The sequence below is a fragment of the Monodelphis domestica genome, chromosome 3, assembly GCF_027887165.1.
Source record: "Monodelphis domestica isolate mMonDom1 chromosome 3, mMonDom1.pri, whole genome shotgun sequence".
In the NCBI taxonomy this organism is placed as follows: Eukaryota; Metazoa; Chordata; class Mammalia; order Didelphimorphia; family Didelphidae; genus Monodelphis; species Monodelphis domestica.
Window position 1 is genome coordinate 298817606 of NC_077229.1, and position 12682 is coordinate 298830287.

Consider the following 12682-nt stretch of genomic DNA (forward strand, 5'->3'; position numbering starts at 1 on the left):
CAATATTTATCATTAGTTTGCTGAATTCCTATCATTATACAATGTTAAGTTCCCATCTAAGATAGCATGTCATTCTTAGCAATGTTCATTGCAGCCTCCTTCTAAAGGATGAGGAGGATAAGGACCAGAAAGGTGCTGAAAAGGTTTATTTTTCTTCTTGTTGATGGCTTTGATCTAGCGTATGGTAGAAGAAGACACTTAAATAGCTGGCTTAGTTTTTGAATTTTGATAGCTTTAATATATCAATCTTGTTCTTGATCTCCAAGAATAATTGATAAAAATTATAAAATATTAACTTGTATGTATCTGGACATGAAATCTTTAATATAGCAGAAATTTCAAGTTTTCAACATGTCTCTTAAGTTAATATATGTAGAGGGTTGACAAGATGGTCTTGATCAACTCAATGAGGTAAAATGAATGAAGTCATTTTTGGGAGGACTTTGCTTTTTAAAATCCTAGCTTAGCATAGTATCTGATAGATAGTAGGAGATAAATGCTTGTTTATTGATTAAGAGTTGAGAATATAATCCTGGAGCAGGATACTTGTTAAATCATTCATATTTCATTAAGTGAGGGTGATTAAATATCTGGGTGTTATTTGATTGGTTCAGGCTACTATTAATCAGAGATACCCCATGGACCCAATTTTTTATTAATTTTTTTAACATAACTCTTACCTTCTATCTTAGAATCAATACTCTATATTACTTCTAAAACAGAAGAGCAGTAAGGTCTAGGCAATGGGGGTTAAGTGACTTGCCCAGGGTAACACAGCGAGGAAGTGTTTGAGATCAGATTTGAACCTAGAACCTCCCATCTCTAGGTCAGGCTCTCAATCTACCGAGCCACCTAGCTGCCCCCTTGGATTAAATTTTTAAAGTAGGAATATGGAATCTTGAGTCATGGAGAACTAGACAATGGGAGATAGAATGTCAGTAGATCTAAGAGTAGACTTGGGTCCCAAGGCTAAGGAACACTGTATAATCAGACAACCTTCCCATCTGCCTATGCGATCCCAGGAGATACACTTTGGGGTAGGGGCTGGCAGAGGCAAAGAAATCTAGTCTGATTTTCTCATTTTTAAAGATGAGAAAAATAAGGTCCAATGAGGAATGGCAAAGGGACTTGCCCAACATTATATGGGTACCATATAGGTAGGCTTTGAGCCCAGGTCTTCCTATTTCTAAGACCAGCAGCCCTCTATCCACTCTTCCATGATATCTCTCAATGTCAATATCCTATTTCACAAAAATGTAATTTTCTATTAATATTGAAACATAATATCAGAACTGTTAAGCTTTTGCTTAAAATTAATATATGTGAGCTGTAATTTTACTAAGTAGCTTTTGTTTTAAAATATATAAGAACTGTTAGAAGTCAATACAACTTATTGGTACCTTTTCAGTCAAAAGCAGCCAATGATGCCCAAAGCAATGAATGCTTTTGGATGTAATAATCATTTTATTTCTCCCCTTAAAATGAATGTACATTTTCCTTATATTTGACAATAAACAGCACCATCAAACTTAGTCATTCGGTACAAATAACTTGCCAAAGTGTCCCCTTTTGTGGTATAATTTTAAAATAAAAATGTTTTTCAGGAGTTGTTATTGATCCATTGTCATTAAGATGCACATTTTTCTAATCTTGTTGGGGGTGGGGGTAACCAGTATTCCGTTAGGTATAGACATTTTACGGTTGAGAAGCAACCTTGAAACTCCTTAAAGACAGAGACTGGACCGTTATATCCTGGGTGTTCATCCTTCTAGTGCTAAGTATTGCTTCAATTGATATAGTGTTTTGACATGGCACTGATAGGTATTCAGAAGTAATGTTTCTAAAGTAAACCAATAACACAAGTCCTTCTCATTGAAGAACTTGTCAATCCAGTGACAAAAATCAGTCAAACTGATGACTTTAGTGAAGTAACCCATGCAGTCATTTGAGAGACTGTATAAGCAGGTCAAGAATTTCTTGCATTTAAAAAGGAAACACTGCCTTATTGGTGATGCATATTAATTACTTACATAACATCATTGCATTATATACAGTCAAATAAAACCTTGAACAAATTGCAGCATATTTCATTATCAATTTTTATTTCCTACCATACACCAAATGTACAGCACAGAACACAATTTTGTTGCTTTGATGTAAGAAATATTAATTGTATGAAGAAACAGTATACAAACTACTCCAAATTAAAAAAATGCATACATTGTTGCTTTTTTCTTTTTCTTTTTTTACAAAAGGCCTAATTTACAGTATAGCTCATCAATGGAGTCGAACAGAAAAAAAATCAGTGCACATTACAAAACACATCAAGTACGAAGGAGGCAAATAAATACAAACATACTTCACAAAACGTCCTGAGCAAACAATCCAAACACATTAAATTAACCTGAAGCCAGAGAAAATTATAGCAATAAATACATAGGTTGGTCAGAGATTTCTTTTAAATTAAATAAAATATATAAGAAATTTGTTAAAATATTTAGTAAATTAAATTTCAGTCTCTGTCATGAGTGAACTCATTTTGTATGCATTCAACAAGTACTGTGGAGCAAATATGTTTGCAAGTATGATAATGTTCAAAGCAAATTCTGTTTGGTGTCCCGTGTATATTAGACAGCACATATGGTAGCTTCTTTTCCAACTGATTTCAAAATAAACACAGCTCCTACCTAAGAACATACATCTTATTTTCACTAAACTTAGATTTGAGGCTTCCAGAGAGCCCCCACCCAAAAGTAAAGCCCCACTTAATGCAGAACAATGACCACAGTGCATGAGAGTGGAATTACCTTTGAATATTACTTTCATCTTGTGCAGTTAACAGTAATAATAGTGGCATATATCAAGCCTGTGAATGCCATCACATTCAGTCTAAATAGAAATGAGGCTAATAAAAAATAAACACTTTTGTTGTAGCACAGAAAATTAAGCACACGCCAAGTCCATGTATACATTTACACTGAGGCACATCTGCACATGAGGTGTGTGTGCATACCAAAAAGGCAGTTTAGCTGGTTGTCTATACCTTTTTCTTAAAAAAAATAAATATAAAAAAACTTCTGAAACAATGTTTAATTACTTACAATCCCTGAAATAGACATTGCCTTTGTTATAGCAACTACTAAACTCTGATCCATTCAGAAATTCATAATCCAGGCTAACTAACATCCGCACACATCCTGGGGTGCTTGGGCATATGTACGAGAACCCTTGCTGCCCCGTGGAAAGACTGGCAACAGGTTCAGAGTTGTCTTGTTTCCTAAGGATGGGTGAAACCTCTCATTGCGTTGCTATGGTTTGGATTACGAACAGGAAAAAAGAAAGAAGGAAACCCAACCCGCAACTCGATTGGAATCAGATTTTTGCCTCTGTTGCTGCATTTTCTGTCTTTTTGGAATCAAACCAGTATGCTAAAGGCTATTTCAGGGGAAATTAGTATCTACAGATCTTTCATTTGGATGCTTTTGAGTTTTCTAAGTACAAATCTATGTGGGTCTTGTCCCTTGGATATCGAGAGCATCTTCTCGGGGTATTCAAACCTGCCTGGTCATTAAGCCTTCTTCTTGTTTAAGGGATAAGAGTTGTCAACTATCTGAGATGAATTAAAACAAAATAGAACAAAACAAAACAAAACGACAAGAACTCCCAAATCGCTGCATCGTTAAAAGAATTTTTGGAATTTCTTCAAAACATTTCAAATGATAAGAGGACACGTAGACTAAAAACCATACAGCCACGTCAAATATTTTGCTGATTACGTCAAATATTTTGCTGATTGCTAGAATTCATTATTGCTAACATGCTGTTTTCCAGCATACTGTGCTTTTAGGAGTGCGAGTTTCCCCACTAGTGGGCAGCATTTCTCTTTTCACTCTTTCCTCTTCCCTTCTCATAACGACCTCAAACTCTTTCCCAGCACAAAGTCATCGAAAAGAAAGCAATATGCAATGAAAATCAAACTAGACCACAGACCACTCCTTTAGGTAACTGGTTTTTTCACACGTTGTTGATGTTGTTGTTATGTTTATTTTTTCCGTACAAACCCAGCAAGTTATTAAGTTTTACAGAGTAACTTTTCAGTCTATTTAAAATCCCATTGGAAAATAAATTAATAAACACATTTGTAAAAATATGGCAGGCTGTAAAATGCTGTTAAAAGATAAAAAAATCTTTGATTAGAAATAAATAAAAAATATAAAAAATAGTCACACACACTTTTTACATATGCTTTACATAAAAAAGTGCAAAGAATGGAACAAAAGACACACGTTGTAAAATAAATAAGAATTACTAATTGAGTGCATTGCTGTTAACCCAAATAGTCGATCATGCTTTTCTTTCCTTTTTATGTCAGCTGGGAAAAAAAAAAAATTAGTGCAATGTTGCAATTGTAAATGCAGCACGGCAACCTATCCGCCTTAGCAGTACACGAACCCCTAACAGATCCATCTGGAGTTGACTGCTGTTAGTAATTTCTGTTGCCCGGCAGCTCTCACATCCTACACATGGATACCCTTCACTGCCTGTTTGATACTTTCCAGCAGAGCTTTGCATTCCGGGGAATAGTCCCGCTCCAGATTGCTGTACATGTCTGTGAGTGTATTTACATATGCTTCGAAATTCTGCTCACTGATTGGTCCCTAAATGAAGACAAAACATATTATACCAATCACAGAAGCTCAGACTGATGCACAAGGTATGTTAAATAAGGGTAACAGTGAAGCAATAATCTAAGCCAGTGAGTGGGAAACCTAAGGTCACCAGATTGGCAGAGACCCAAATTACCATTACGAATTTAGGGGAGAGGAAGAGCGATTGGGTGTGTGGTGGGACTCATCTGCTCATTTTATACCGGGAGTGGGGGCTTAATTGGATTAATGTAACTTGATTGTATGGTAAAGTACATTGTTGGCCAATTTAGAGCAGCAAGATGTGGCTGGCTACTGGACTGATTTTTCAAAACAGAAAATAGGCATGATAAGCATCCTTGAAATAAGCTGCAAAATGACAGGGGAGTTCCTTCCAACAAAACAGGAAAAATTTTGATCTCAGACTTACCGTTTCTAGAAGCCAAAAATGAGGGCTTATCTTAGACCAGCCAGCTCCTTCAACAGCACGTGGCTGGGGGCCAGGAGCATTAGGTGTCGTTCAATCTTTTCCACTAACTAGCTGGGTGACAGTTGACACAGTATTTAACCTATCTTGCTTCACTTTCCCCTCATGTTAAATGGGGACACACGCTCTATCTGTTTCCCACAATTTAAGGAACAAATGAGATAACAGATGCGGAAGTAATTGGAAAGGCAAAAATAGTACGCTATTGTAAGGTTTTGTTATCATTGTTACTAGTATGTTTCAGAGAAGCAAAGCTTTCTTAACTTTCAAAATATTGACTATTGGGTGCCTGTATAAAGTAGACAGTATATATTAGTGTTTCCAGTGGAAAATAAGTCTCTACTTTCTGCTTGTCTAGTCTTTGGGATTAGTGTGTTGGGATTTTTCTTAGAAAATCGCTTCACCTCCTTATGCCTCTCTGTTTTCCTCACTTAGAAAATGGAGATAATGATATTAGTTTGCAGACCATTGAAAAAGTCAGAGATTAAATAAGCTACATAGAAATCTTACTACTTTAAATAAGTCACATTGACAAGGCAGTGTAAATAAAAAGGAGGAAATAAAAATTTGAAATAGATAGATTTAACATATATTGAAATTTATAATAAATATATTTACATATCTATAACTTAATAACTATTTGTATATTATGCTATACTTTATTATTATAAATTATATTACCATATAGAATATATCACGGTATATATTAATAATATATGCTACTATATAATTTTAAATGATAATTATTATTAATAGTGGTATAGTTATAAATGAAATTGCCAACAAATTAAGAAAAATTACAAACTATTTTAAAGATGACTGGAGGATTTTATATAAGGAACTCCTTTTTGGAATTGGCCAATTTTAGATGGGAATAGATTTGAAGTTGGGGGCAGCTAGCTGGCACAGTGGATAGAGAGCCAGGGCTGGATTCAGGAAGACCTGAGTCCAAATCTGGTCTCAAGATATTTTCTAACTGCTGGGAAAGTAACTGATCCCTGTTTGCCTCAGTTTGCCTCTTCAACTGTAAAGTGAGCTGAAGAAGGCAAACCATTGGAGTGTCTTTGCCAAGAAAGGGATTATGAAGAACTGGACCCAACCATTGAACAAAACCAACAAAATATATATAAGTAATAATTAAAAAGTTGATTTTTTTTCTTTTTAAAATGGGGAAAAATATAAAATACTTTGATTCCCTAGTTAGGTTGTACTTTTAAATCCTAGATCATTTTTATTTTTTTTTAAGCCCTTCCCTTCTGACTTAGAATCAATACTAAGTATAGGTTCCTAGGCAGAAGAGCAATAAGACTAGGTAATGGGTGTTGTGACTTGCCCAGGATCACACAGGGCCTTCTCTCTTCATGACTTGCTCTCTATCCACTGAGCCATCTAGCTGTACCTCTATCCTAGAGCTTTTTTAAAAAATTATTTATTTATATTCAAGAACTTTTTAAGGGAGATATGAAAAATGGTTTTACATAAGACACCCTCACTGAAAAACACTGGCAAATATGAGCTATTGAGGGTTTTAAAAGGGCATAGACACACTGCTCCTCATTCCTACCTTGTTATATTTGCCCAAGAATTTTGTAATGATGAAGATTCACGGGTTAATTATTTTTCCAAAGATCTACATTGTTGTTATGTTTTAAATGTTTCTTTCAGATGTAGTCTTGGTTTGGGATATCAGGCCAATACCTAAACGCTTCATAGGTTGAAAAGCTTAAGTACCCAAGTACTTTTATGTGAGAGTTACATAAAAAGAAGAAAAGGAAGCTTTTTCCTTGAATTCTTTTAGTCGAATGTGAAGGATTCCTCTTTTTCTGTTTGGGCTAGCCAAAATGGACAGTGCTTAGATCTCTTATGCATTTGGTGCTGGAAACAAAGGGATACGGTACTAGAAAATTTTCCTAGGAAACTGTCCCTTCTTGGTTGCTTGCCAAACACGAGGCATGTTTTAAAGAAGTACAAAGTTGCAGATTGTTTTAAAGTATCCCATTTGAAGATAACAGTCATAGAATTTTGACATTCTGTTGTGATTTTTTCAGGTAGTATCTGAATTAGAGGATCATCTTCTTTGGATTGGAATATAGCATTTCATTGCTGATGGGAGAGCTAAAAGAAATAATTCCCAAACTTCCCTATTACTCTCTGGAATTCAGTTTTAAATTCAATGAGACATTTCCTTTCTGGCTTGTATATTATATTTAAAAAATTAACTTCACATGATCTCATTCACTGAAGAGATATTTTTTTTCTCCCTGGTATCAGGAAACTTTAACATTGATAATATTTATAACAATAGATATTTATCACATTCACACTGAGAGGAATTAATGGAGGGTGAGAAAATTATGAAAATATGGCAAGTAGCTCTCTGATTACTGAACTGGATTCCTGAAAGCTGAAGTGTTGCTTAGAAGCCCTGACAACGCCAACAAGGAGAAGGCAAAGTTTGGGGTTTTATACTTACCATCTGTGGAAGTTGAATGTCGGCAAGACTTGAGATGAGGGCTTGGCTCAGGCCAGCCAGCTCCTTCAACAGGCTCTCATTGTTCTGCTCAATAAGTTTGTTCTCCTCTTCTATTGTTTTTAAATTGCTCTCCATAGATGTGATCTAAAATGGAAATAACTTGACTGGATGAGTAGTTGGTCTTGAAAGGAACAAAAATATTAGACTCTACAGGTGCTGATATATATATATATATATGTATATATATATATATATATACACATATATATGTAACCAGAGTTTGTTTGTTTATATATATATATACATATATGTATATTTATTTATTTATTGTTTATATATATATATATATATATAAACAAACTGGTTACGGATTTGAAAAGACATTTACCAAGGGAGCAGTTAGGTGGCTCAGCAAATGGAGAGACATGTGTAGAGGCAAGATGCTCTGAGTTCAAATGTGACCTCAGACACTTCCTAGCTGTAAGGCACTGGGCAAGTCATTTAACTCCTATGGCTCTTTTGCCTTGGAACAATAAACACTATTGATTCTATGATGGAAGGCAAGAGTTAAAAAAAAAAAAAACCAAACCACACATCTACAAACTTGTGGTACATTCCTGTGGAAGCTCAGGGTAAAGGGTATGGTAGTTATTTTATTTCTACATCAACCTACTGTTCTTGCAGGCAAAATCATGTTTAACAGGTTTCAAATTTGTCTCATCCTGTTCTCTTGCTGAATAGAGGAGCATAATCTGACTTCAGAGGGATGAAACTTCCTAGTTTTCAAAATGGGAAACGAGGGGTTATGAGAAAATCAGTGCATCTAAAACAGATGAGGAGGGAGAAAAGCAACTAGTTATATATTCTTCCTTATTGCTTTCTCTGTGACCCTTCTGATTTACTGTAGGAGATGGTTTATTGGATGAGTTTCTGCTTCTAACTTGGAATAAGTTATGGGGTATTTGGCAATCATAATACTAGTCAGCATTTATATAGGGTTTTAAGATTTGCTTTACAGATAGCATCCCTGTCCCAAGAGGTAGTGGTGCTGAATAGAATGGGATTCAAAAAGACCAGAGTTTAAATGTGGCCTCAAATGCTTTCTAGCTGTGTGTCCCAGGGCAAGTCACTTATCCTATGTCTATGTCACTTTCCTCAACTGCAAAAATGGGGATAATTATAGCATCTGCCTCTCAGGTTTATTGAAAGGATTAAAAGAGGTAATTGTAAAATGACTAGACAGTGATGTACATAATGGTTATTTAATAAATGCTTGCCCTCCCCCCTTATTTTATTCTTAGAACTATTGTGCCATTATTATTTCCATTTTATAGATGAGGAACTGAGGCAGGGGAAAGTTAGGTGCCTTGCCCAAGGTAACACAGGTAGCAAGCATAGGAAGTTGGATTCAAAGTCAGGTCTTCCCAGCTCCAGGTCTAGTACTCTATCCAATGAGCAACCTAGCTGCCTTTGGATAAAGGCTAGGAAAAATCCAAGGCTTAGTGGTAACATGGCATTGTATGGGCAGGAAATCTAAATTTGAGAATCTGAACTGAGAAAGATTTCAATTCAATTCAAGTGAAGTCAATATTTATTAAACAACTACTATTGACATACTGTGTGATGTAGTAGAAAGAGGAAACTTGGAGTCAGCTGACATGTTCAAAATCTGGTGTGAACATGTGCAGGTCATTTACTCTTGTTGAATTTCAATGCCCTCATCTGGGAAATAAGAATTGTATAAATAAACTTTTTTACTCTCTATCTGAAAGGATTATGAGTAAAGAAAAGCTCCTTTAGGAAGACCATTTTCTCTGCATCAGCATTATCTCCTATAATGCCTAGCAAGCAGTAGATGCTTGTTGAATTGAATTGTTTTGCAGTGAATTTATAAACTTCAAAACAGAACTTTTATAATTATTGCTCTGCAAGAGAATTGTGTGGAGGTCTGGGAGAGATACAAAGTTTGGATAACATATTACCCTTACTTTCATGGAGCATAGAGACTCAGGTTTAGTTTGGTTTTCTTATGAAATCATGTCAAAGCCCCAGAAAGGTCATTTTGGAAAGGAAATTCTCTATTTAACAGAAGGAGAGGTATAAAGAATACCTTGAAGGACCAAACAGCATCAATTGATATAGTGGTACATACTGGAGATTTGTACATTTGCACATATTAGAGATAGCATGATAAAAATTGTTATTTCAAAGTAAAATTATAATATCTGTTTGCAATTATTTGTATTCAAAGTGTGTTTGCATAGAGAGGAGAAATAATAGTAAATTATCATAAAATGATGAGAAAAATATTTCAGCAACTGATGCCATTGACAAGCCTGATCTTTATGGCATTAAAATGTATTTATATTAATTAGATCATTGTTAGGGATTTTCCTTGTGATTTTCTTTTGGACTAATTAGAACATATTTCTTTCAGAAGCTAGACTGTCAATCTTATATTTTTTTTCCAAAATCTCTTCTACATGAATGTTATTATGTAATTATAATTATTGTTATAGAATTACATATATGTACATGTGTAATATTTATTCTACAAAATCTTAGGATCTAAGATGATAAGAACCTTGTCTTTGTTATCTTTAAATTGACCCTATGCAGCAAGGTCAATTAAATATATATTTAATCAATCACTAGATGTTAAATAGATTAATGGACAAATAAAGAAGTCACTTGGCTAACAAGTGGATAATAGTAGCTCACCTAGATAGAGCACTTTCCAGCTTAATAATAATTACACACATTACTTAGTCCTTTGTGATTTATAAAACACTTTGCTCACAAAGACTCTTTGAGGCAAATAGTGTAAATATTATCCAATTAGGAATGAAGACTCAAAAAGATTAAATGACATGCACATGGTCAAACAGCTGGTGAGTTTCAGCACCAGGTTGCAAACCCAAGTTTTCCCAAATTAAGTCCAGTGATATATCCATTGTCAGCACTCTGCCAGCACTCTACTAGCAATCCCATGTGGTAAATAGAAGTAGTATTTATTTATTGCTTATAGATATAGGTTAGGAGAAATTATTTGCCCTTTGTCACAAGGAAGAATTAAAATCTGAATCTAGGTCTTTTGATTTCAAATTCCATGATCTTTCATATTATTCATGCTATCTTTCATAATAAAAAATCATAGGAAAAAATAAAAAATAAAATTTTCTTTTTTTTAAATGCTCACCTCCTGTTTTAGAAATGATACTAAATATCAGTTCCAAGGCAGAAGAGGAGTACAGGCCAGGCAATGAGGAAATGGGGGTTAAGTGACTTGCCCAGGGTAATACAACTAAGAAAAGTCTGAGGCCAGACTTGAACCTAGGACCTCCTGTCTCCAGGCTTGATTTTCTATCCACTGTGCCACCTAGTTCCCCCATTTTTCAAAACATGTCAAAAATGTGAAATTTTAAATGTAGCAATCAAAATCTTAATTTACTAATATCTTTTTGATTTCAACAATCAGATATTTGTACTTGGATTCCTTTAGAAAATATGTTAAGTATCTTTATGTTAATTCTTGCTAAAAGATCATTTTACCTGGGTCTGGAGTTTCATCATGTCTGCTTCAATTTTAAGGTTGGATTCATTTAGTTCCTTTATTTCCTCATCCAAATGCCTAATTTCCTCATCACTCTCTAAACCTGTGAAGAGGCAGACAGTTGAAGGTGAGAGCAGAAATGTACACACATGAAGCTATCTGACCAATGTAAATCTAGGCAAACCTAAGGTGCAGACAGTCCCAGTGCAATTTGGCATCTTACTAGGAACTGGTAAATTTTTATAGGAAAAACTTTGACATATGCATATAGCTAGGAAGTAGATAGTAGTGGGCAATGTAAGTTGGATGATTTATTTTTCTTTGTATGAAGTTTGGCATATTCTCAGACATCTAAAATCATTAAAATTGTTGGGAAAAGAAGTATTTTGGCTAAAGATTTTCTTAGTTTCATGGTTCCATTTAAGTCTAATAGAGATGATTAATTAAAAAATTAACATCGGACTGTGCTGGACATAATTTAATATTCAAAGATCCCAAAGGACCTTGGAGGGTCTCAGAGTTGTCACTATAAACATCATTTAATCCTGTATGATATCACAGGTATTAGAGATTTGACTGAATCTGCCGTGATCATAGTATTTACCCTTTAGTTTCAGTTAGCAATACTCATTTAATTTTATCTAATTCTTTTACATTACAACTTTTGCCTTTTTATATTTTCAGGCTTTGATTTAAGACTCCACTTCTCTGGAAGTTGCTTTTCAAAGGTAAGTAAATTTGATCTCAAGGCACTTGTCCCATGTTTCAATACTATGATACTAAAGGACTTTATTTTGTCTTGGTTCTCTCTCCCCACTCCTAAGGAGACTAAAGAATTTTGCTCCTTGAAGACATGTGGTTAATTGAGCTTTTTCTTTTTCTGGAATCTGTATAAATGGGAGCTTACAGATCCTTAAAGTTAACTTTAGGAAGTCTGAGAAACATTACCTACAGCCTAACCTCCATTAGCTTGACATTCAATCTATCTGCTCCCAAACTCCCTTTCCAATATGATCCACACTACTTCTTATAGTGAAAATGGGATTCTCTGTGATTATTGTATATGTTCTACATGCTTAAAACTATCATTAAGAAACAAAAGAACAAAGTCACCTTCCTTTTTTTAAAACAAAATCTCTTTAAAATATTTTCCCTGAAATAGAATAACAAAAACAAAAACACAACTATTAGCAGTTGCATTTTAGTAAAGCATCATATAGTTTGTCAATTAGTCATTAATTAAAAATGGAAGTTGAAGTAATGGTTGGGAAGCTTGCTGAAAAGTGATTATGATCTGTCTAATGAATTTGCCACCTACATAATGATATGATTGGAAATTGAAGGTCATAGGATTTAAGGAAGCTGTCCAGTAACAGGAGTATCTCTTTCATTTTGGTTGGAATCAGGGATAGCAATGAGATGGGAAGCAGCAAAAAAAAAAGACTTAAAAGGTATTTTTAAGAACTCAGACTGAGTGTGCCAGAAAAATATAATTTAAAAGTTGTATCCATCACAAAAATGCC

The 12682-nt window shown here is 34.6% G+C and overlaps 1 protein-coding gene across 11 annotated transcripts in view; it reads right to left on the reverse strand.

Moving 5' to 3' along the window:
• Positions 1-2085: 2085 nt before the first annotated feature.
• Positions 2086-12682, reverse strand: part of ST18 (ST18 C2H2C-type zinc finger transcription factor) — a 349790-nt gene continuing 339193 nt past the window's right edge. For all 11 annotated transcript variants that reach the window (XM_007487130.3, XM_007487129.3, XM_056823905.1 and 8 more), the window contains 3 exons: positions 11159-11262; positions 7607-7750; positions 2086-4658 (listed from right to left, as the gene is read on the reverse strand). In XM_007487130.3, coding sequence (XP_007487192.1) covers positions 4518-4658; positions 7607-7750; positions 11159-11262 — 389 coding nt within the window. In that variant the 3' untranslated portion in view covers positions 2086-4517. The remainder of the gene's footprint in view (positions 4659-7606; positions 7751-11158; positions 11263-12682) is intronic.